This window comes from Mandrillus leucophaeus, unplaced genomic scaffold (genome assembly GCF_000951045.1).
Source record: "Mandrillus leucophaeus isolate KB7577 unplaced genomic scaffold, Mleu.le_1.0 Scaffold64, whole genome shotgun sequence".
In the NCBI taxonomy this organism is placed as follows: domain Eukaryota; kingdom Metazoa; phylum Chordata; class Mammalia; order Primates; family Cercopithecidae; genus Mandrillus; species Mandrillus leucophaeus.
Genome location: NW_012106919.1, coordinates 312,699 through 338,615, shown reverse-complemented (window position 1 = coordinate 338,615; position 25,917 = coordinate 312,699). Strand labels below are relative to the sequence as shown.

Sequence of the window (25,917 nt, the reverse complement as noted above, 5' to 3'; positions counted from 1 at the left end):
CAGTCTCACAGCTTATCAATATAGGCTGAAATTTCTAGAAAAGTTGCTAACTAGAATCGAGTCCCAGCCACAAACATCAGCATCGCATTCTTAAGGAGAGGCAAACCCGGCAGAGGATGCCACACGGTGTGTGGACTTGCCAGCATTCGGGCAGGAGGGTGTGGACCTGACAGGCAAGGTCCGTTCCGCACGGGTAGCGCTCCCAGCCCTCGGCCCGCTCAGGCTGGCCCTCCATGGTTCTTCCCACCCCTACCTTTGGCTCCCACACAACAGTCCCCCGGCTCCCGCGCCGGCGCTCCGCCACCCCAATGTCTCCACAGAGGAGCAAGGGGGCAGTCGCCCCTCGCCTCCCCACAACCCCGCGCGCGAGGCCACCCTGCGCCAGGAAGGACTGCGTTCGCCTCGCGCGAGTCCATACACAGCTATATCCTAATGACCCGCCCCAGAGCATCCAGTCCTTTCTCCACCGGCCCCTACAACGCCCTTCAAATCCTTCACGCCCGGTGACCGCGTCCCGCAGCCTTACCCTGACCCCAACAAGCACACCCCTAGAGATACCACCTCCGACTCCAGCCGACTGGATGACTGATCCGCGGCAGCACGTTCACGACACTTTCGCGATTGCCGTAAAGGGAAACAAGGTTTGAAAGAGCAGCGCCGTAAGCGCGCTCCTCGGGGCCGTGAGCGCGCCCCGGGGGCCGGCCGGTCAGATCGGGAGCGCGCCCTAAGGCCCAGCCCTGTCTCCTTCTAGCGGGCGGGCTTAGGCGCTATCGGTCAGCGCTGGTCCGTCTGGTAAGGTAAGCCGAAGTAGGGGAGAAACGACAGGCCCCAGCGCTTGGAGCCCGCTCCCTTTAGAAGGGTGCGTCAGAGGTTGGGATCTGGCAGCTTGGGAAGTAGGCGCAGCCTGGAGCCCCCTTACCCGCGTGGCGGGCGCGCGAGACTCGTGCTGGCTCTCATTGCCTCCGGGGGCTACCTTGTGCCAGGCGCCAGAGAGGGCCTGGTTGGGGCGGGAGCTGCGGGGGTTTCCGGGGGCGGGGATGAGTGCAGCTGGGCTCAGCTCTCCGTGCCCTACCTTTCTGTCCTCTTTCTTGGTCTCCCCTACTCTCCTCCTTCCCCAAGCAGTGCCTGGTGGCGAGTTCCGTCTCTCGCGTCTTTTCCTGGTCCCAGGCAAAACGGAGCGGAGATCCTCAAACGGCCTAGTGCTTCGCGCCTCCAGAGAAAAATCAAAGGTCTATTTAATTCCTCTGGTTTGTTGAAGCAGTTACCAAGAATCTTCATCCCCTTCCCACAAAAGCTGCAGTGAGTCCACGTTCCTGTTGTGAGTTCTGGGTTCAGATACCTTGGTGGCTGGAGGGAGTGAGGGGGAGGGGAGAGTTTGAAATTATGATCCCTGGTGACCTTGTGTTTACACGAAGCTCAGCCTTTTACACTCAATTCTATCGCAGCGGGTGGGTCCTACACAAAAAGGAAATTGCCTGTCCTGGGTATCTTCACAACCGTGTTTTATAGTAGGATACATCTGAAAAACACAGAAACACTGTAGAAATAATCTTTCCAGTTCTCCCAAATTTTAATTTATAAATCAGTAACCAAATGCAACTCTGTATTTTGCATTGCATTATCGGATTGTCCTCATTTCTCTTAATGTAACATTTGATGCAGCTTTTTAAAAAACTTAATTTTCTATACTCTTTAGGATTTAACCATTAGGAGAATATTACGTTTGTCAGGAGGCCAAGTTAGAGTTTAGAAAAGTAAGTATTTTTAAATTGTATTTTGCTTTGAGCCTGATGATTCTGTGCATCTCTAAAAGCAGCTTAAGGCTTTCTGACCGTTCACTTGGAACTTCCAGAATTTACTTAGTTCCTAGCATTCACCACTTGGCAGAGACAGCATGAGGAATTCGTTTTATTACCACGGGTATTTAAATATTTATTAAAAAAATTGTAATCACAGTTTTGATTCATGGAACTTCGAAGAAAGCAGAGAAGATAGGCTAGAGATGCAATACCTTTTTTTTTTTTTTTTTTGATGGAGTCTCGCTCTGTTGGCAGGCTGGAGTGCAGTGGCGGGACCTTGGCTCACTGCAACCTCCGCCTCCCCGGTTCAAGCGATTCTCCTGCCTCAGTAGAGACGGGGTGTCACCATGTTGGCCAGGATGGTCTCAGTCTCCTGACCTCGTGATTCGCCCGCCTCAGCCTCCCAAAGTGCTGGGATTACAGGCGTGAGCCACCGCGCCCAGCCTACAAGAACATTTTTATAAACATTCTTACTGCCCTGTGAAATTTATTCCTGCATACTCTCAATTATTTTGAAAGGTTTTTTAAATTATGAATCATTAAAATTCTAATTTTGTTTGGTTGACAATTACTCAGCAATGCTTTCGGGTTTCAAAGGCAAAAACACATTGACAATTAGTCTTCCTCAACTAGTCCATGCATTTAAATTCCTCAGTTGTCATTCGCAAACTGGTAAACCATTTATTTCAAGCCCTGCTTCTCTCTAAATTGTCAGTTTAAACAACTAGGACTCTCAAAGCCTAAGGAGATACGAATCCAAGATAATTCATACATAGAAAAAATTCATACAGAGAAGTTGTACTCCATACCTGTGGCCTTATAACTACATAATTAATAAATCAGCTCTCATTATTGTGTGCTTATTCTACTCCACTCCAAGGAACAACTCTTTGAGTACTGTAACTCAGAAGCTACGTAAATTGCCTGAAATCACAGAGTTGGGCAGTAGTAAAGGCAGGACTTGCAGTTGGAGAAATCTCATCTCACAGCTGTGTTCTTTATATCACATGGATTTGCAATTGCTTTATTTTGTTTAATCTATTATTTTTTTCCTCATGTTGTCTCTCTATAGGAGGAGTCAATGATTTTTCTTTTATCCTCTTTAAGATAGTGAAGGTGTTGGATGTGAGAATGCATATGAAAATTGATATCCTAGAATTAAAACGTTATTTAATTCCAGATGGTACAACATCATTGTAAAAAACTCAAGTGTCAACTCTTTAAAGAAAAAGAACCTGTTAACAATGCTATAGCCTAGTATTCTGCCCGTGAACAATATGGTGTGTTAACTTAAAACTGTACGTGTTTAAAATTATTTGGATTGAGAGAAAAACTTCCTATTTTCTTTGTGGATTTTAGCACTTACAAAAGGTGCAGGTATGAGCAGATCTGAAGACTAACATTTTGTGAACTTGTAAACAGGTAATTCATTTTTCACATAAGAGGAACAAGTATATACTGATCATCTCTGAAAATACATATCTTATTTAATCGTTGAATAAACCTCTATGAACTGGGTATTATTTTATACTATTTAACAGATAATATTGAAAGCTACCATTTATTATGCACCAGCAATGTGTTAGGTTCTTTGCTTGTGCTATCAGTATAAGCTGTACGAAAACTACTCAGCACAGTCCAGTAGAACTTTTCTACAATCTTGGAAATGTTCTAAATTTTTACTGTCTTGAATGGTAGCCACTAGACGTGTGACTTTTTTTCTTTTTTTTTTTTTTGAGGCGGAGTCTGGCTTTGTCGCCAGGCTGGAGTGCAGTGCCGTGATCTCGGCTCACTGCAACCTCTGTCTCCCGGGTTCAAGTGATTCTCCTGCCTCAGCCTCCCAAGTAGCTGAGACTACAGGTACCTGCCACCACACCTGGCTAATTTTTTGTATTTTTAGTAGAAATGGGGTTTCACCATGTTGGCCAGGATGATGACATGTGGCTTTTGAGCATATGAAATGTGGCTAGTGTGACTAAGGAATTAAAACTTTTATTTAATTTTAATCTATTGAGATGTTAATTTCAATAGTTACATGTAGCAGTGGTTGCTATATCAGCTGGTACAATCTGTGCCGATAACCTTAATGTTATTCCATTTTTCTTTTTTCGAGATGGAGTCTCACTCTGTCGCCCAGGCTGGATTGCAGTGGCGCAATCTTGGCTCACTGCAACCTCTGCTTCCCAGGGTCAAGTGATTCTCCTACCTCAGCCTCCATTCTCCTACTTCAGCCTCCCGCATAGCTGGAATTACAGGTGTATGCCACCATGCCTGGGTAATTTTTGTATTTTTAGTAGAGACGGGGTTTCACCATGCTGGCCGGGCTGGTCTCGAACTCCTGACCTCATGATCTGCCCACCTCAGCCTCCTAAAGTGCGGGATTACAGGCGTGAGCCACCGCACCCTGCCTCACATTATTCCATTTTTCAAAGGAGAAACTGGTTCAGACAAGTTATGAAACTTGCTCAAGTTCACACAATTTTATTTAAAAAAACAGTTTTGAGGAGAGGAATACTTTACAAATGTTAATTCAGTAATGCAAGTGGAATGGGTGAAGGGGAAGGAAAAAGCACATAGGGCAAGAGAATTGAAAGTCAGAATCACATAGGTACAGTGTGAACTGAGAAGAAGAATGGTTTAAATGACTTGTAGAAATACAATTGCCCTCACTTGGTGACAGCATGTGAGGACTTTATAAGAGAGAACTTAAGATTCCTCTGAAGTCTTAGAATCGTCATAACCTGAAAAAAATGGTAATGTTGTTTACTGAAATAGAAAAATCATAAACAGTTTTGGGAATTAAAAGGATTTTGCTTTGGCTGTTCATTCAACACATAATTGAATGATTACTATGGGTAAGGTCCTCTGCTCTGCTTAGGTAGAGAAGTGGAAAGATTTTATTCCCTTAAGACACCATCCTCAATTTTCATACTATAGAAGATAATGAGCTCTGAAAGATGTGAAAATCAAATGTTCTCGGAGAAACGGGTGCTTATTTCTGTCTACAAAGGGCTTAGGTAAAGTTGTCTGTGGAAGATAGCATTTGAACTTTTGAAGAAAAGGAAGGATTTAGACATGTAAAACAACAAAGGGGCAAGAGATTTTGCTACTAGCAATGAGGTGGACAAAATATTTGAAAATCCCTTTTACCAGTACACCAAAATGCTGAATAAATTAGCTCATTAAATTCATGACAGGTCTTCTACGAAAGACAGGGAAATCTCCAGGGCTAAAAAGTTAAAAAAAAAAAAAAAAAAAAAAAGGCCGAAACTAGAGTAGTATACTAGCAGTGTATTTCCTTTGGGGGCATTTGGCTGATGGCAGAAGTAAAGCACAATCTGGGACAGGTGACAGGCTGCTCTCTAGCCAAAGCAGAGAGATAGAATTCATACCCCTGTAACCTCCCAGGCACATAGCTCCAATGGGTGCCATTCCATGGTAGTTGGTGTAAATGGTACCTGTGTTTCAGTGGGTGATGTTTTCATAGAATAAAGTTTAAGTATTTCCACTTGAAATTGTACAACTCATGGTATTGGAGAAGCACCTTCCCCCAACTTCAGCCAGGACCCACAAAAGTCTACACACTCAGTCATAGGTGGGCCAGAAAAATCTCTCCCTCCTGGCAAAGGGAGGTCACAAAGAAATTTGTTCATTTTCATCACAGCTCCAGGTGGGGGAATAAAGATACCACCTGAAAACTTGAAACTGGAGGGTCTGCCATCACTCATAGTCAAAAAGTTCAAATTTACATACCTACACGGTCTGAAAAACCAGAAGCCAAGAAATTAACATAAAGTTGGCCCGGGTTGCTGATGTGCCATACTCTCTGGAAAAAACAAATACGGATCCTCTCTGTAATGACTCACCCTTAGTTAAGCCTTTTAGGATACTTCCAGATTTTAAGATTGTCCAATATAGGCTCAGAGTCAAAAACTGTAAAACGTGTACAAGGGACAGCTAAACTGACATAGACGCCTAAGGATTTATGGGAATGTTCAGAAACAGAAATTAACATTTAAAGAGATGAAAAATGAAAAATTTAAAGATCTTAGAAATGACTCAAAATTATGTAAATTAAGAACTCTTGTCCTGGAAACCTATACAGGCGAAAGCACCAATAGGATTTTGGCAAGGACTTGTCATGATTAACTGAATAGATGAAGAAAAAAGATATTGATGGGATGTTAAGGACTGACAAGGAAAAAGGAAGAGAAAAGAGAAGATTATGAAATGCAAGTGTATATATTTAGCAACAAATCAGATGGCCAGAGTAAATGACAAATACGAATCAAAAATGGCTGAGATTTCATTCTTTGGAAAGTCAGTCTCAGATGAGGAAGCTGTAAGTATTCACAAAGGTCATGGGAAACACTAAATTTCTTTAGGTCATCAAAAAATATGAGAAGATACACCTTCAAACATGAAATTTTTCTCACATACATGGGAGTATTCTAATTTAAAAGTATTCCTATATTTAAAAAAATTAAATTAAAAAAATTAAAAGCATGAAGTTGTTCCAATGTTTCTTAATTCACATCGTTGACTCATTATTATTTAATAACATCCTTAGTCTGGAATTCAAGGAAGAAAGTGGTGATGTGTGGTATGGGGGTATTTAGGCCCTCTGTCTCTGCCCCCACTCCCGCTGCCCCCATGTAAGAGCTGGAAATATAATAGTGAACACAACAGTTGTTTCCTGCTCTCACAGAACTTAAAGTTTAGTGAGGAAGCGAAAACCAAACAAGCAAGTTAAATGTAATGAGTGCTCTGGTTGGGGAAGTAAAGGGTGCTATTAAAAACATAGCGGGGACACTCAACTGAAGCTGGAAAGATTGAGCCTTGAAAAACACAAAAGTTAACTGGGTAGGTAGTGTTGTAGTCACCATGAAGGTCTGAAGGTGTGCTAGAGAGCATGACACATTTGAAGATCTGCAAGAAATATGCTATGGCAGTGTGGCATAGTTGATTGGGCATTAGAATCAAATTGCTTGAGTTCGAATCCTGTCTCCACCACATCCAGCTCTATGACCTTGGGCAGTTGTCTTAACCTCTGTAATTCTGTTGAGGAAAGTACGTTATTTCATGTATTTAAGGTGTTTAGTAAACACTGGTAAGGCATAGTAAATGCTAGGTGTTTGCTTTTATAATAATGATGATGCTAGAGCAAAGAATTGAGAACCAAGCATGGCCAGAGGTGAATATAGAAAGATAAGTAAAGACAGGCCATGCACGGTGGCTCATACCTATAATCCCAGCACTTTGGGAGACCAAGGCAGGTGGATCACTTGAGGTCAGGAATTCGAGACCAGCCTGGCCAATGTGGTGAAACCCCATCTCTACTAAAAATACAAAAATTAGCTGGACATAGTGGCAGACGCCTGTAATCCCAGCTACACAGGAGGCTGAGGCAGGAGAATCTTGTACCTGGCAGGCTGAGGTTGCAGTGAGCCGAGATTGCGCCATTGCACTTTAGCCTGGGTGTCACGGTGACACTCTGGCTCAAAAAAAAAAAAAAAAAAGATAAGTAAAGACAGACGATGCAAGGACATATTATGGACCATGTTAAGGAGGAAAGACTTAAGGGTTTAGGGGAAACCATTGTAGGAGAATAAGGTGATCAGATTGGTATTTTGAAATTAGAAGGATTACTTTGGTTTTAGAATGGAGTCTAGATTGGTTTGGTCAAGACTGGAGGAGGACTGAGTAATAATAGAAAAACTAGGCTGGATTGGGTGGCTCATACCTATAATTCCAGCAGTTTGGGAGGCTGAAGTGGGAGGATTTCTTGAGCCCAGGAGTTTGATACCAGCCTGGGCAGCATAATGAGACCTCATCTCTACAAATAACAAAGTTAGCTGGGCATGGTGGTGCATACTTGTGGTCTCAGCTACTTGGGAGGCTGAGGTGGGAGGATCACTTGAGCCAGGGAGGTCAAGGCTGCTGTTAGCTGTGATTGCACCACTGCACTCCAGCCTGGGCAACAGAGTGAGGCCTTGTCTCAAAAAAAAAGAGGAAGAAAAACCAACCAAAGTGTTTTTCCTGTTCTCTCACTCAATAATCAACACAATACTTCTGTGATCATCAAGAAGTATGGAGATTTCTCTCCACCAGCCGACACCAATTGGATGTCCCCTAATTCAAATCTGATGATATCTACCTAGAGATAGCATCAGATTGCACGGGTTGAGGGCCCAGTCCCACTAGACTACCTCCCAACTTCTGACACCAATCACAAGCCTGAGTTGTCTTACCCATGTTTCTAACTGACTGGCTGTAAACCAAGGTTCCCACTAACCACTCCTTGTGTTTGATTAATTTGCTAGAGTGGTTCACAGAACTCAGAGAAACGCTTATATTTACCAGACGCACAAGGCAAGGGATACGGAAAGGGGTACGGAGCTTCTGCACCCACTCTGGGTATGCCATCCTTCAGGAATCTCCGCATACTTGGCTATCTAGAAGTTCTCTCAACCCAGTCCTTTTGGGTTTTTATGGGTTACACAGGCACGATCAACTTAACTGTCATCCTCTCTCTCTGCCTTCCTGGAATTGGGGATGGAGGACTAAATATCCAACCCTGTAATTATGCCTTGGTCTTTCCTGTGACCAGCTCCCATCCTAAAACTATCTATGAACTGCAAGCCTTATTAGTATATAGAAGACACTCCTATTACCCTGGAGATTCCAAGCGTTTTTAAGAGCTTTTTGCCAGGAAATGGGATGAAGACCAAATACATATATATTTCACAATATCACAGGTACCCCTTAGGAAGTTATAATCGACCAAGAGATGATGGTGGTTTGGGTAAAGTAATGACAGTGAAGATGGAGAAAAAGGGTAGATTTGAAATAAATTTAGGAGGTAGTATAAACAGTCCTTGGTACTTTCCGTGGGAAGATGGGACAAGAAAGCAGGTGTCTAGCTATGTCAAGTGGGTGAATCTTGGTTCCACTCACTAAGAAAGGGAAGGAGAGCAAGTGTTAGGGTATGGCATGAGGGATGATTTCAGAGGTGAAACAGCTTGAGGTGGTAAATACAAGGCTGTGGGGTGTGGATGGCTAAAGTAGGATGAGGAAACCCCTGTGAATTTTTTAATATGTTTTTTCTATTTCAGAAAACCTGTTTGAAATGTGGTGGTTTCAGCAAGGCCTAAGTTTCCTTCCTTCAGCTCTTGTAATTTGGACATCTGCTGCTTTCATATTTTCATACATTACTGCAGTAACACTCCACCATATAGACCCGGCTTTACCTTATATCAGGTAAGTGAAATGTATTCTTTAGATAGGAGACTCTTTACGTCTCATTCTTATTTTAACATTGAAGCCGACATTTAATGTCAACCTTTTAAAAATCAGATCTTACACTGGCATTGCAACAATAAAGAAAATATATAAAGGAACTTAAATTTGGCTTTTCCTTTGTGATAGAGAAATGTAGAGACAGCTCAGTAAGATTCAGTTTGTGAACTGGTTATTGAACTGTGACTCCTTAGTGCCTTGTTTTCTAAGTAAGTATTTGAAGTTATTTCAGAATATAGAATTGGAATTATTCTCCCCTTAAAGTAAAAAAAAAAAAAAAAAACTACAAACAATAATAATAATAATATGAAAAGATAATGGAAACAACAAGCATTTCTTGATATACTTACTACATATGAAGTAATTTTCTTTTTTTTTTTTTTTGGAGATGGAGTCTTGCTCTGTTGCCCAGGCTGGAGTGCAGTGGCGTAATCTCAGCTCACTGCAACCTCCGCCTCCTGGGTTCAAGTGATTCTTCTGCCTCAGACTCCTGAGTAGCTGGAATTACAGGCGTGTACCATTACGCTCAGCTAATTTTTTTATTTTTTGTATTTTTAGTAGAGATGGGGTTTCACGATGTTGGTCAGGCTGGTCTTGAACTCCTGACTTCATGATCCACCCGCCTCAGCCTCCCAAAGTGCTGGGATTAACAGGTGTGAGCCACCATGCCCAAAACTTTGTGTTTTTTTTTTTTTTCTTTTTTCTCTTTTTTTGACATGGAGTCTCACTCTGTTGCCCAGGTTGGAGTACAGTGGCATAGTCTCGGTTCACTGCAACCTCTGCCTCCCAGGTTCAAGTGATTCTCTTGCCTCAGCCTCTTGAGTCACTGGGATTACAGGCATACGCCACCACGCCCGACTAACTTTTGTATTTTTAGTGGAGTCGGGGTTTCACAATGTTGGTCAGGCTAGTCTTGAACTTCTGACCTCATGATCCGCCCGCCTTGGCCTCCCAAAGTGCTGGGATTGCAGGCATGAGCCACTGCGCCCAGCCTCGTAGAAAGTAATTTTCTAAGCATTCTTCATGTCCTAAATAGTTGAATCCTTACAACAACTGGATGAGATAGGAACTATGATCCTCATTTGAGAGAGAAGGAAATGAGGTCCAGAGAGGTCAAGTTATTTGCTCATGAACATACAACTCAGTTAGTGTTGGAACCAAGAATTAAACCTGGACAGTTTGACTCTAGAAGCTAGGCTTTTACTCTTTATGCTGCCTAGATATTTTTGACGTATTAAGTATCAAAATTGATCGATAATATTTTTGAAATCTCACAATGAATGAAGAAGGGATAGTCAGTTGCATATGCTCTTTTTTTACACTTGATCTTAGCCAAAAGGCCAAGAAGCTATAATAACCCTCTTTTTTTAAAATTGCAATGGCAGTAATTATTACAACAAATTTTAAATAATACCAGAGTGATTATAAAAATGAAAAGCAAAAATCCCTTCCTGACACCCTCCAATTTCTATACCCTAGAGACAATTCATAGTTTGGTAGATTTCCTTCCAGAGTTTGGTTTGTTTTATCTTATTATCCTGTATGTACAAAACTCTCTCTTTTTTTTCTCCTCCTTTCTCACTTTTTTGAGTTTTTAATTTTGTTTCGTTTGTAAAAAGTGATAGGATGTTGACAGAAATTGCTTACTTATTCTTTCTTCCCTTTTTTTGGCTGTTACAAACAGTGCTATAATGAAGGTTTTATTACATATAACTTTACATACTGATATTGATGTGAGGTAGATTTCTAGAAGTGAGATTGCTAGATAGGTAATAGGGCATCTACATTTTTCATTTGACATTTCTAGACATGCTTTTAAAAGTATTGCATCTATTTATACATTCACAAAAAGGATATGAGGAAATCATAATCATATACATGGTTTCTGAGCTATTGAGGCTTAAATTTCTCTATAAAAGGTAAATAAATTACATAGGGCAGAGAGATGAAGAAAGCATAATTATTAAAACATTGTTATTAAATATGATTAAGCAACTACTAGTGGGTTTTAATCTAGATGATTTCACATGGAATATAGTTAGGTCCGCCCCTGAAAGTATTCAACCTCTATATGATGCTTTTGAAACATCGGTCTCTTCATAGAGATGCCAGATTTTGTTGCTATTGTTAAGTAATATTTTTTGTTTTGTTGTTGTTGTGGTTGTTTCATTTATTTGTTTACCTTCAGAAAAATAACCTTTCCAACACAGAAAACAGTAATCTTTTAAAGAATGATAAATTGGAAGGTTAAATTTATCTTTTAAAAATGTCAAGAAAAGATCTGGACATTACTATTTACATGTTGTTTCTGCAGTGGTATGGCTTGGCACAAAAGATATAAACAAATTGGATGCAGTTTGGGAAGATTTACAAAACCCAAAAATGTTTTAGAATTTAAGCTTCCATTTCGAGGAATAATTTGATAAATAATTACCACTCTGCTAGTGGAATATGTAGCCTGAGGAGCCACACCATTCTTTAGTAACTCCAGAAGATACATATTTAACATCTGTGAGGGTCTTTCACAGTATTTTTTTTCTCCATCTGAGAACTTGTCTGCTTTCATTTTGAAGAACTTTTAGTACAGCCAGCCTTCCGTATCCATAGTTCCACTTCTATACATCCAGTCAACCACAGATTGAAAATATTCTGCAGAAATTCCATCAGGTTCCAAAACTTGAGTTTGCCAAGTGCCAAGTACTTTGTTGAATCCACAGGAATGAAGTGCTGTGTATTAGATGTTATAAGTAATCTAGAGATGATTTAAAGCATATGGGAAGATGTGCATAGGTTATATGCAAATACTACACCATTTTACGTAAGAGACTTGAGCATCCCCAGGTTTTGTTATCTGATGGGGGTCCTGGAACCAGTCCCCCACAGATACCAAGGGACTACTGTAATATAAAATGCCACTTAGTTCTTTTTCAGGGTTTCACTTCCTTGATGGTACTGCATGTGATTTTCTTTAAAAAGCACCCTAGGCACATCCTTTTCTGTTCTGCCCCTTCTGCTTTTTAATTTTCCTGCTGTTGAACTTAGTATTACCCTGAGGTCTTTCTCCAACATTCTGACATACATATTTAAACTCTAGTACTTATTTTTATTTCTTGTAGGCTCATTTCCTTCATCTGCAAAATGATTAAACTAGCTAGTCTGCAAAATTCTTTTCAGTTCATAGATCCTATCCAAAAGGTTTAGCTGTTAGCCTGGGCAACAGAGCGAGACTCTGTCTCAAAAAAAAAAAAAAAAAAAAAAGTTTAGCTGTTAACAGCCCCAGTGGACATAACCAAATGTAAATTTCACTTCAAAGGCAATTTTGCTATAAGTATGCTTCAGGTGTTCTCTTAGTTGGTTCAAGTAGTGGATGCCCAAGGGAGTGACTAGCCACTGGGGTAAGAGAAGAAATATTACAACATCTATGTATATTTTTAATCTAAAAACATTTAAACTTTGCCAATATTTAACATAAACAATAATGATAACATATATTTTGATGTTAGAAGGTCAGACATTTTTTGGTGATGCTGTGACCACTGAGATGAAGTGCTGTGATAATGAGGTGATGGGCATGGCTGTTTTCATTTGTAGGCCAGTGTTTGTCATTCTGTCCTGAGCCAAAGGAAGAAACACTCTTAGCCAACCATCCTGGAAATGCATACCTTTGTTAACTTACATGTACCATTTGAAGTGTATCTATGAAAATTATGGATTTCTTTTTTCTAAGAATAATACATATATATTGTGGAAAATTTGAAAAGTAGAAGGAACTTCTACTTTTTTATTCCCTCCTCCTGAAGATGGTCAAAGTACCAAAATCTTTTGTATGTAAAAGATCCGTTTTGTTATTTTATAATTGTTTCTTTACAAATACATTATTTTTTGTTTCTCTATTTTCACTGCAGATTTTTATTTTTTTTTTAAGAGAAAGACTCACGGAATTGTAAAGTTAGAAGGAGCAATCCTTATAATTCATGTTTAATATTTTCCATTTCCTAACACCCCTAATCTAAATGTTTACTAAATGTTATGGCTTCTTACCAGCTATAACTTTCTATTTCTTTTTTATCCCCATTGCATTGTCTTAGTTGAAACCCTGATTATCTCTTTCCTGTAGTATGTCAATTCAAGGCCAAAGACATTGTCTTTTTAGTCTTTGTAGTAGTTTTAAGAAGGGGAAAAGAACTAATATTTAATGGGTATCTCCCATGAGCCTGCTACTGTGCTAGATACTTAACATGCATTACCGTTACATTTCATCCTTATAGTGATATGATGAAGCTGGGAGGGAATGAATAGCCCCATTTTGCAAATGAAGGGAACAGTTTTAGGGAGATAAAAGGATGAACCTAAGGTCCTGCAGTAAGTAAGTGGTGGGGTTTTAATCTGCCTGGGTATGTTGCATACTGCCCTGAAAGACAGGCATGTAAGTGGATACATTGCAATGCTGTGTGGTAAGTGAGTTTATGGAAGTTCAGAAAGCATGCTGTGTGAGTCACTATCTGCTAGAGGAGTCATCCAAGGTTATAGAGGGGAAGAGACTCAAAACTGGTCTTGAATGTAAGCTCTGCGAGGGCAGGGGCTTTGTCTATTTTACTTATCACTGTGTTCCCGTTTCTGAAATGGTGTCTGGCACATGGTAAGTACTTGATAATACTTTTAAAAATTGATCAGTAGGTTAATAGGTGTTAATTGAATACAGGCATAGTCAACAAAAGGCGCAAAAAGGCAGAGTTGTGAAAAGCCTGTGGTGTTTAAGGAATATTCTGGTGGGACAGATAAATTCATCTGCCTGAATGATGGTCGGTCAATAACATAGTCTTAACATATCAAGAATAGCTTTTTAAAAATCAGTATATATTGATTTCTACTATGTGGAAGAGAAATAATCTTAAAAATGATGTGAGTAGAAAGTGAAGTAGGCAGATATTTGTGAACTCAAATTGTCATGTTCTCTGTGTAAAATGATATGAGTTGAACTCATGGACTTATAAAAGATAAGAGGTTTGAAGTAACTCCTGGTATTCTTATCCCTTAGAAGAAATATATGTGTCTATCTAGTGTGAGAAATGCACATATCTTCCTTTTTTTCTTTCAGTGACACTGGTACACTGGCTCCAGAAAAATGCTTATTTGGGGCAATGCTAAATATCGCGGCAGTTTTATGTAAGTATTGAAAGTGATTTTAACAATAATACTTAATAGCCAAATTGCTACTGTATTTTCTTCTTTCAACACTGGAGTGTTACTTGTTTTACTTTCTAGTTATATTTGAGAGTATGTTATCACTAAATAATTGATCATAATTATGCTCCTTTTAAAAGATAAACACTTTTCTAGAAATGTTGACTTATGGGAATAAACCTTTAAAAAATATGTATAGGATTATTCTACTATTCATTCAAATGGAAGTTGTTAAGTATAACCATATATTCCTTGAGGACTGTAGTGGACTTCTTAAGCAACCAGTAAGGAACAAAGAGTTGTGGATGCAGCTGACCACAAGTAATCCTAACTAAATTCCTTTGGGATAAGCAGTTTAGGTGTTTGAGAATAAAGATGGAACCATGTTTTGATTTTTGAGCAACATTCTAATGCTAAAAGGATAGAGTTGCTACTGAAGTATTTCATGGCCCTGTTTATTTTGAACCAAATTTTTATTAATGGTTTACTCACATATTTTTCCATCAAGTGTGATTGTTTTAAATATTTGCATTTTTCTGTATGATGTTTATTATTTGCTTGGGTCAAAAATGGAAATCAGGAAGATAATTCAACTTAAAGAAGTTCGTCTCATGACCAAACTCTTTAGAAACACGTCTTTACCAGCATATCTCTGTAATGCTTTCTACACTGTTGAATTCTCTGGCAATATTTCTGCAGTGGAAAATTTGATTTAGCTAGTCCTTGACTGATGAATATGGTAAGGTGGGCTTTTCCCCCTGTGTAATTGGCTGCTATATCTTATTGAGCCAAGTTGTAGTTTGAAATAAAATGATATGAGAGTGACACAAATAAGCTTTTGGGTTTTTTGCCTATGCCCGTTTTATCTATATTCTAGAACTAGTTACTTCTGATTCTGATGTTAATCATAAAAATATGTTGTGTTTTATATAACTATTTGTAAATATGAGACCCATGGAAGGCAAATGATTTGCTTAGTCACTGGAGACATCAGTAGTTCTGTAATACAACCTTAAGGCTCTCCAACATCCACAGCATGAGCCAGGCACACAGGTATGTGCCTACAGTCTCAACTATCTGGGAGGCTGAGTCCAATGGATCACTTGAGGTCAGGAGTTGGAGTCCAGCCTCTGCAACATGGAGAGACCCCCATCTCTTAAAAGCAAAAACAAAACTACAGCTATTTTGTTTTTTGTTTTTTTCTTTTTATTCTCTCTGGTTAATTTTAAAAGGAAAATCTGTGATTCTGGATAGCAGTGACATTTGTGAACTCTTCATTGGCAACTTTATTTCTTGGTTATTTATTACTTTGTTGTTTTTTGGATTATCTTTTCCCAGGCATTGCTACCATTTATGTTCGTTATAAGCAAGTTCATGCCCTGAGTCCTGAAGAGAACGTTATCATCAAATTAAACAAGGCTGGCCTTGTACTTGGAATACTGAGTTGTTTAGGACTTTCTGTTGTGGCAAACTTCCAGGTTTGTGTTCTAGCCCAGCATAGGTATTTTCCTTAAGTACGTAAATGTACTATATATTAAAAGGGAAACCTGAAGCATTCAGTTACATGCTGTTATTTCTTTACCTTAACAAAATATAAATCACTTCCTTTAAATTATTTGACCCTATGAGAAATAGCTACTTGCACAACTAGAAAAATTCATATTTAAAAGTCTGAACAAATACAAATTATTTTAACTTTTTTTTAGGATCCACAGGACTATAGAGTCTTCATTACTATTTAGTTGGAGATTACTTCAACTCACTACTAAAACAAAATTGATACAAATTATAAGTGACACAATTACAGATTTTAAAAGTTTTGTTTTTAGCATGCCTAACAATTTATAATCATTTACCTATTTTATCTACTTGTTTGGATGTTTTCATTGATTGCCCGCATTCCTAGGTGTCCTGCCTTATATATGAGGAAACGAAAGGAAGAGCTGTAGGTCTTCTGGCTTTTTCTCAGGAAAAAATAATGTCAAATACGTAATGTGAAAGTAGTGGTCAGCCTTCATCAAATATTTTTCAGTTCTCCACAGAGAGAGCAGTAGGAAAGAAACACTGGGCTCAACTCTGAATACAAGTAAAAGTGGGAATTTATAGCTGTGGAGCAGGGTGCAGTGGTTAGTGGATAGAAAATTACTAAGCTGGAAACGTAAAGGTTAAGAAGGAATTCTGGTTAAACTGCCTTGGTTTGTTTTGTGTTGCTATAAAAGAATACTTCAGGCTGGGTAATTTATAAGAAAAGGGCTTTATTTGGCTCATGATTCTGCAGGTTGTACAAGAAGCATGATGCCAGCATCTGGTTATGATGAGGACTTCAGGAAGCTTACACATGATGGAAAGCAAAGCGGGAGCTGGTGTGTGCAGAGCTTTACGTGGCAAGGGAGAAAACAAGGGGGTGGTGGTGCCAGTCTCTTTTTAACAACCAGCTCTCACAGGAATGAATAGAGCGAGAACTCATTCACCACCCGCAACCCCCCGCATCAGTCTATTCATGAGGGATCCATCCCTGTGACCCAGACACCTGCCATTAGGCCCCATTTCCAACATTGAGGATCAAATTGCAACTTGAGATTTGGAGGGGTCAAATGTCAAAACCATAGCGCTGACCTAGTAGGATTCTTGGTGAAGGCAGACCAGGGTGATTAGACATCACTTGAGGCATGGTAGAGGTGATAATTATATTTATGGTGATCAGATATTGAGAATGGAGGATTATGGCTAAATTGAACAAGATTCTTGCTAAAATTGGACAATGCAGAGATGAGATGAACATGGCAACCCAGAAGTCAGGACCTAGTTGACAAGAGAGTTCAGAGTAAGCTGAGCTGGGTTTGGTGAAGGAGAGAATTTTTGTCACCTGACAGTAACTCATGTAATTCCATTGACATTCATGTTTGCTAGATATAGGGGTGCAGCAGGTGTGCACGGGTCAGAAAAAATGGACCCTGGAGAAAATGTAGTTTTGCTAGACATTATTTCCCAGCAGCCACTTTATACTATGAAAGGCTACCAGCAATTTGGGTGTGCTACTAGCTAGCTGTCTGTGCCACAAATAGAGTTCTGCCTTCCCTAATCAGTTTCTGTAGCTCATTGTTAAAAAATGTTTTGGGGAATTTCAGTGTGAGGATGGTGATTCTCTGTCTCTTGGTCAATTTAACAATGTTTCTCATCACTTTTATGGTAAAAATGGATCTCCAATATTTGTTTACACAGCCCAGCAAATGCTAATAGCAGTTCTTGATAGCACCCACACAAACTGACTTTCCACCTTTATCTCATTTACTTAAGGTAGCCTATATACTTTCTTTATTATTTTGCTTTTAGCTTTTATTCTAATTTACCTTCACCCCAAGAGTACCTATGGCCGTGTAATTTTGAATTAAATTACTTTTTCTCTTTTGTTAACATCTCTTCATGCAACTTTAGTTGCCCTCTTCATCTTTCACTGATGGCTTTATTGCTGGGCCCTGTTTATAACCAGATCCTGTAGCATTACGCAGATATCAAACGACTCTCTTTCTTTCTTTTTTTCTTTTTTACTCACCGCTATCCTAATGAGGATCTCCTTCCTTTCCAGAGTAAACGTTTACTACTTAAAATGGCGAGTGCGCTGCTTCCTCCTCCACTGCCCCTTTTCTTTTGTGGAGACAAATTCTAGGTAATTTATACAGGAAAAATTTTACAAAACCAGGTCTGTAAATGGTTTACCCTTGCAGATATTGGCTTGGAAGAGAGGCTAGCACTGTGTTTTAAATGGAGTCGGGACTTACTGGTTTTACTTCTTGAATATTTTTTGAAGACATTCACTTCTTTCCATTTCTGTCTTTACTTCCCTCCTTACTGTCTTATTCTCAGCTAGTTTAGATTTAATTATCTCTCATCTGAGCTACTGCCATAGCCTCCTCAATGGTTCCTGTGCATTCACTCTTACATTCCTTGAGTCATTTCTTCATATTGTAGTAAAAGTGATCTTTTGGAAATGTATATACATCTCACTTTGCTTCCCTGTGTCCTTGCTTAAAGTTCTACAGGTTTAAAAATTATGTAGAAAGAGATACAATCAAGAGAGAAAGAAATAATTTGCTAAACCACCAAACTGCCTAACTCAAAGATCTTGTATGATCTGGCTGATGTCTACCTTTCAAGCCTAATTTTGCATTATTCCCCTTCTTAATGTCTCCATTGTATATATCACTTTTTGTGCTCCTTAAATAGGACAAGCTTATTTAATTCTCTTTCACATATTGTTTCCTCTGTTTGGTATGCCATAACGCCCTTTATATCCATGGTTGTAAATTTATTACTTTTATTTTTTAGTTGATGTATTTCTTTATTAATTACAAGCACAATGGTTTTGAAACGTTCACCGTTGTATTTCCAGCACCTAGCGTAGTACTTAGGACAAACATGCTTTCATTAATTATTTAGTAACTTATTGAGAGAGGTTAAAGGGACTATGCAGGATTATAAAAAATTCTGTTATTGCTATGGTTGCCTGCATTTAAAGAGATGCCTAATAATTGCTATAAAATGGTATTTGAAAAATCTAACTTAAAAAATAAAAATTGAATTTCTTTTAAAACAAATTTGTATATGTTCAGTAAAGTAACTACATGGCAAGTGTCTTCACTGCCTACTTAGAGGAATTTTTTTCTTCATACAAAATTTATCAAAGGAGAATAGTAAAAGTTTAGTAAGCAGAAATCTATATTAATTTTCTATGGCTGCCATAATAAAATATCAAACTGGGTGACTGAATAGAAATTTATTCTGTCAAAGTTTGGGAGGCCAGAAGTCTAAAATCAGGGCGTTGGTAGGGTTGATTCTCTATTGGAGGCTCAGAGGGAGAATCTGTTCCTGGCTTCTGGTGATTACCAGTAGTCCTTGTTGTTCCTTGGCTTATGGCAGCGTAACTATATAAAACCAATCAAGCTAGAGCCAAGGGAAAATGTTTCAATTTCTTGAGTCTTTAAATTTTATTTACAGTTAAATTGAATTTAAATGGAAACTCCCAGTTCCCAGCACTGCAGTCCATCCTAATCTTTTCTTACTGCACTGTGCTTTTCCTATGACACTTATCACCATGAGGCACACTGGAATTTCCTTATTTCTGAAGTTTATATTTATTGTTTCTGTATCTTTACTAAACTCAGAGCTGGATTTTTGCTGTTTTGTTCTCTAATGGATCTGAAGATTTAGAATAGTGCCTAGCACCTAATAGGCACCAAGTAAACATATTATTAAATGAAGAAAATAATAATTGAATAGTTCCTATTATATTTCCAGTGGAGATGTATGAAATAGTTTGGTATTACTATAATCCTCAGGTTTATGCTGAGTATTGTGAGAGAAAATTACCTCAGAAAGTAATTTGTTTGTAGAGTTGGCTGAGCTTCTCTACTCAGTGAATGTCCTATTGAAATCTCTGACTTGTGCATTTAAATGTTGTGTTGCCAATGTGTTCTGATTTTCTTTTATTGACGTATTTCTTCTTTCTATTCTCAGAAAACAGCCCTTTTTGCTGCACATGTAAGTGGAGCTGTGCTTACCTTTGGTATGGGCTCATTATATATGTTTGTTCAGACCATCCTTTCCTACCAAATGCAGCCCAAAATCCATGGCAAACAAGTCTTCTGGATCAGACTATTGTTGGTTATCTGGTGTGGAGTAAGTGCATTTAGCAGTATCCTTCACTGTACAATGTGACTACACTTGGAAAGGAATTGAATGACAAAATTTAAGTGAACACTATTGGTGCAGTGTAAGAAGCCTTTTTTTCTTTCTTCCTTTCTTTCTTTTTTTTTTTTTGTAGGAGAGATTCTTAGGTTCAGAACCCTAAACTAAAGAATTTGAAGTATAAAATTCAGATTGTACATAGCACTTCAGTAATTGAGCTAGGAACAAAAATGTTGAGCCTGATCATACTCACTTTAAAGAAATGAGAGATGAGTAAATGCCATCTCTGAGAACCATTATTTAGTTAAAAATTATGATAGAACTGCTAATTTTCTGAACAAAGAGGTGGGATTTGACTGTGAGAACCATTTTGTTGTAACCCTCTGAGCAGCACATTTTGTTTTACAGTACCACTGCTGTGTAACATTAAGTCTTTAAGAAAATGGGTTCAGACCTTAGCAATAAATGTGTGAGTAATCCTTTTAGACTGTAAAGTTATCTTTGTTCTCTGAGGTCTTCTCTGAGATTCTTCCTTGACTTATGTTTTTATAGTGCTGACTTGCTCATCAATTTTGCACAGTGGCAGTTTTGGGACTGATTTAGAACAGAAACTCCATTGGAACCCCGAGGACAAAGTAAGAACTTATAGTCTATAAAACTTCGTTTTATATTAAAGATGGTTATTTTGGTTGATCTTGATGTGTTTTTCATTTCATCAGTAACAATGAAGGTCTTCTGGTGGAATAATCAGTTCTGTATTAAAATTATTTTCTGGATATGGTAGGGTTTATGTAGAACCTTCTATATTCTCCTGTTACCTGTGATCTGTAGATATTGTCAAAATATGAAGAGCACTGTGATGGCAAAAGAGTTTTCTGAGAAATTGACTCCCCTAAATGTGGGTATAGTATATAATATAGACAACCACGATCATTTATGTTTTCAATACTTGCTTTCTGAATTGAAAAGACATCTCCCACTTTTTGTTATCTGGAAATTGATTATAGACTCTGCATTTAGGTTTCAGTATTGTCAATATCTGAATGTAGATAGCATCTTGGACCCTGAGAATAAAGGAAGGGGAACATATACTAAAGAATAAATTGAATTCCTCTGTTTTCACAAACCACTTGGTGGTGGTTTATTTAAGAATTAACCCCAAATTGGACATGTTTGTGGTAATGAATGAAATAATTTACTAGATTTTCCCAATTGTAACCCATATATTATTTAATATCATAAACACACCACTTACTAAGTTTATTCTGAGCATTGTTAAACTTTTCTTAGTCACATATTATGAATCTTATGGCTTTGGGTAAGGCAGTAGTAATTTCTCGTTTGTAGAGTAAAAATGATCCTGTTCTGTCTTAGCTATTTAAGTGGAAATTTTATTCGCTCCCAGTGAAATAAATAGAGTGTCATTTAGGAGGACTTCCTAATGCTGGCTCTTTAATTCTAGAGATATATGCCTGGTAAGTCAAGGGTTGATTTTCAGAAGCTCCATTGTTTTGTAAGAATTGTGTGTTTTTTATTTGAAACATAGTATATAGATCGTTTAAATGAAATTTCACAAAACTGTTGTTTTTTTCCTCTGACTCAGGGTTATGTGCTTCACATGATCACTACCGCAGCAGAATGGTCTATGTCATTTTCCTTCTTTGGTTTTTTCCTGACTTACATTCGTGATTTTCAGGTAAGAAAACAGTATTAGCTTCATTCAGTGAGACTTCCTTCTCTTAGTCCAGGAAGGTGGACTAAGAGAACTTTCCATAGGCAACTCTCAGCCTTTTTGAAAATTAACTGTTTATGATTTGGTATCATAAACAAGTGATGTAACTTTTCAGGTAAATTGTTTCTGTGTTTAAAGAAGTGTAGTGTATTGCTAGCAAGATTTAGCCTTGAAAATGGGGCTATAAAATAAATTTCAGAAATTCTTACATAGAAATTTTTATTGATTCTGTGTACTTTTACATAGGTCATTCTCAACATTATACTGATTCTTAGTAGAAACCAAAGAAAAACAAGGAACTTTATGAATACAGAAGCTTGGTTTTTCCAGATTTTAATTGGTACAAAGAAGATACCTTTGACAGTAAAACAGTTGTCTCACTCTTATTACCATTAGAATTGATTTACATTCGTAATCACAAGGTAGCCTATAGAACATATTGAAGGAGTGATCTCTCTTTAAGGAGGAAACTTCTATATATAATTTTCTTTTCTGTTCCAGAAAATTTCTTTACGGGTGGAAGCCAATTTACATGGATTAACCCTCTATGACACTGCACCTTGCCCTATTAACAGTGAACGAACACGGCTACTTTCCAGAGATATTTGATGAAAGGATAAAATATTTCTGTAATGATTATGATTCTCAGGGATTGGGGAAAGGTTCACAGAAGTTGCTTATTCTGCTCTGGAATTTTCAACCAGTTAATCAAGGCTGACAGTAACATTGATGAATACTGATAATCAGGAAACATGAAAGAAGCCATTTGATAGATTATTTTAAAGGATATCATCAAGAAGACTATTAAAAACACCTATGCCTATACTTTTCTATCCTAGAAAATAAAGTCGAAAGACTATGATATCATAGTTTTTTATACCTTATTTAAGAGAAACAACCTGACGTGCACCAATCAGTCTGCACATCCAGCCCTTCACATTTTATAAATTATTGTAGATCATATTTTGTTAGGAGCACTTTTGTGAGAGACATTTTCCGTGACTAAATAATCAGCATTGGTCAGTAAATTCTTTAGAACTGGGTTTTGAAATGGGAGTTTTATCATATTAAATCATTTCTTATAGTCTTAATTTTTTGTTGTTGTTCTGGAATCTACTTGGAAAGTAGACCTGGATTCGTGTGAGCTCTTTCATGGCTTAAGTTTTGCCCAAGAGATTTTGTAGGTGATGATTTTTTTTTCTTTTTTTTTTTTCTGATCACAATGCCAGATACTAAGCTGATTGGTCTGTCATACACATGCTTGCAGTAGTTTCATGAAGTTTAGTCTCTGGTGTGAGACTGTAATCACCAATGAAGGAGAGAGGTACCTATAGGTAAATTTAGTCATATTTTATATAAAACAAGGGTTAGTATTCATATAACATTGAAAAGTTTGGGAATAACAGCAGATATGATTAATATCAAACAAAAGTCATAACCGTAGTCAAGAGCTTCTTAGATTTTTGTTTATAGCAAGTTATAATTACATGTAAAAGTAGTCTTGAACAGGTAAATATTGAGCCTTTTTAATGGGATGTAACTTTTGTAGAGCCCAAATTCTAAAGAACAAAATTGGCAATCCAATTAAACTACATGCAAAATAATTGTGATACATGCATCTACAAAAACAATGTTTTCATTTTTTCTGGTTATGCAGATGATTGGATTGTTTCTCCTTGGATCTCTGTATGTACAGGTAAAGAATAGTTTACAGATCCCTGATGAAATGAAAAAGAAAAAAATGCTCATTTGGAAAGTGCCCAGTGATGAACTGGTTTGCAAAATAATCTTTGAAGACGATTAACCAGGTTTTTATCTTTTTAGAAGAGATGGTTCCCTGGCCAGAAGAAAAGATGGTGAGAAAACATTTAAACTGTCAGGTGGAGCAAGTCAAGGAATAATGCTTATGTGATGGAGACCTCAATTATAAATTAGTTGTTAAATACAAGAATCAGTAAATAATATTTCTGAAGTCTTCTGGACTGATAAGACAGAAAGGGAATAAAATACTATACCTATATTAAACAGCAGTAAACCTGGGAGACATTTCCATAAGTATTGATTGACTAAATGCTGACATTGCTAGAAATAATTTGGATACAAACCATGAAAAAGTATCATGCCTTTGAAAAGCACGGTGTAACACACCTGCAAAATGTTATTTAGTCCTGATTCCTGTATCAGGGAAGCTATTATTTAAGTTATGAAACATCATAGTATGGGGAGAAGGAAATTGACAGAGTCAATGTTTATAAAATTATAAAATTTGTATGGGGAAGGTGGCTCAGGGAAAAACATGGACTTTGTCCATTCCTAGAACATGAGGCTTAGCGATGCATACCAACATATTAAATAAATTGTTTTAAGACAAAAAAAAAATACTTTGATAATACTTGAATCCCATTAGTTAACTTTTACCCTTAGAAATAACATAGGCTAAAAATGTTAATACAGTTGGCTTGCATTATTCATGGCTTAGCTTTCTGCATTTTGAGTTATTTGCAGTCAATCATGGTTTGAAAATAAGATAATTTCAGAAACAATTCATAAATTCAAATTATAGGCTCTTCAGAGTAGTGTGATGAAATCTTATTTCCCTGCTGCCCAGAATGTAAATCATCTCTTTTTTCTGCATATCTATGCTGTAGACACTACCCATTCATTAGTTACTTTGTAGCCATCAGTTATCAGATGGACTGTTGCAGTATCTCGGTGCTTGTGTTCAAGTAGCCCATATTTTATTTAATGCCCCAAAGCACAAGAGTAGTATGCTGGCATATTATTATAATTGTTCTATTTTATTATTGTTGTTCATGTCTTACTATGCCTAATATATATGTTAAAGTTTATCTCATATATATTAAACTTTATCATAGGTGTATATATATATGTGTGTGTGTAGGGAAAAACAGTATATAGAGGGTTTAGTACTATCTATAGTTTCAGATAATCCACGGGAGATCTTGGAATATATCCCTACTGATAAGAGGATACTGCTGTAGCTTTGTGGAGGGATTATAAGAGAATTTGGAATGTGTGTTTATCCCTAACTGTAATGCTGAAGTGACAGAAGACAGTCATACTGACCATCAAAATATACCTTGCCTCCATTGTCAGATACAGTAGCTTGATTGAACAGATAAGGCATTTCTCTTCAATTCCATCAACATTTTTGAGTTGAATATTTAACTTTTAAAGTAAGAGGTCTGAAGCTAACAAAATTGGCAGATACTGTGAACTGATAGTGAAAAATCTGTTTCCTTTTTGTCCTGGGTATACAGCAAGACTATATTTCCTAGCCTCACATGCAGTTGGATGTAGGTGCAAAACTGAATTTTAGAAAGTGGAATGGATGTATTTCTATTTTTAAGGTTTTGAGAATTCATAATGCTTTCTCCCAGTTTTTTCTCTTTGTACCAATTGGATACTGATTACAAGCTTGTAAGAGATAGTGGAATCGGCTGGGCACGGTGACTCACACCTGTAGTCCCAGCACTTTGGTAGGCCAAGGTGGGCAGATCGCCTGAGGTCTGGAATTCAAGACCAGTCTGGCCAACATGGTGAAACCCTGTCTCTACTACAGATACAAAAATTAGCCAGGCCTGGTGGTGTGTGCCTGTAATCCCAGCTACTCGGGAGGCTGAGGCGGAAGAATCACTTGAACCTGGGAGGTGGAGGTTGCAGTGAACTGAGATCATGCCATTGCGTTCCAGCCTGGGCCACAGAGCAAGACTTTGTCTCAAAAAAAAAAAAAAAAAAAAGATGGGGAATCACAAGGTAGAAGGACTAAGATTATACTGTATTTTGTGGTAAGATGTCATATATTTTAAGTGCTCAATGAATTTGTGAAAAAGGAAGGTAACTTTTATCTTTCATTGTCCAGTAGAGACTTGCTGCAAAATGAAAGTTCAGCAAATAGTGACTTGTTTTAGTACCCTTGTAAGTCTAGTGTTGGAAATATTTCTTGGTTTTAAACAACCACTGTGCTGATTTTAGAAAGGGTGTGCTCATTTATTAGGAAACTAAGAAAAATAACAGACCTGGAACAAAGGAAGTCATTCTGAGGCATTATGGTCTAAGAACTGTGTCCTCCAAAGGGAATGATAATATGACTGAGAGTTCACCTGAGGCACAGAAAGCCAAGTACATCAATAGATTACAAGTAAAATGCCCCAGAAATTCAAAAATACACTATTGTGATTAGTGCAAAGAAAAATC

The 25,917-nt window shown here is 37.9% G+C and overlaps 2 protein-coding genes across 5 annotated transcripts in view; one reads left to right on the top strand and one right to left on the bottom strand.

Moving 5' to 3' along the window:
• Positions 1–1,383, bottom strand: part of CEPT1 (choline/ethanolamine phosphotransferase 1) — a 47,789-nt gene extending 46,406 nt beyond the window's left edge. For 2 of the 3 annotated variants that reach the window (XM_012000695.1, XM_012000697.1), the window contains exon 1: positions 1,073–1,383. The gene's annotated coding sequence lies outside the window, so the exon portion shown is untranslated. Of the gene's footprint in view, positions 1–526; positions 624–1,072 lie in introns of those variants that run through there. The other variant, XM_012000696.1, reaches the window with a different exon arrangement.
• DRAM2 (DNA-damage regulated autophagy modulator 2) lies at positions 386–23,139 on the top strand. 2 transcript variants are annotated; one of them, XM_012000699.1, is made up of 10 exons: positions 636–797; positions 1,120–1,318; positions 3,159–3,221; positions 8,915–9,059; positions 14,197–14,264; positions 15,621–15,760; positions 19,797–19,974; positions 20,520–20,602; positions 21,571–21,663; positions 22,201–23,139. In XM_012000699.1, exons 4-10 carry the CDS (start codon positions 8,929–8,931, stop codon positions 22,306–22,308), a joined length of 801 nt encoding a protein of 266 aa, XP_011856089.1. In that variant the 5' UTR covers positions 636–797; positions 1,120–1,318; positions 3,159–3,221; positions 8,915–8,928; the 3' UTR covers positions 22,309–23,139. The 2 variants fall into 2 exon arrangements, with proteins under 2 accessions (XP_011856088.1, XP_011856089.1); XM_012000698.1 differs by lacking the exon at positions 1,120–1,318 and having other exon boundaries at positions 386–797.
• The last annotated feature ends 2,778 nt before the right edge of the window (positions 23,140–25,917 follow it).

Bases quoted from the DNA above. Each gene is read 5' to 3' on its own strand.
- DRAM2 (XM_012000698.1), top strand. From the start codon at position 8,929: ATGTGGTGGTTTCAGCAAGGCCTAAGTTTCCTTCCTTCAGCTCTTGTA. The intron at 15,761-19,796 runs GTTTGTGTTCTA...TTCTATTCTCAG, and splicing joins CTGTTGTGGCAAACTTCCAG to AAAACAGCCCTTTTTGCTGC. The intron at 20,603-21,570 runs GTAAGAACTTAT...CCTCTGACTCAG, and splicing joins ATTGGAACCCCGAGGACAAA to GGTTATGTGCTTCACATGAT.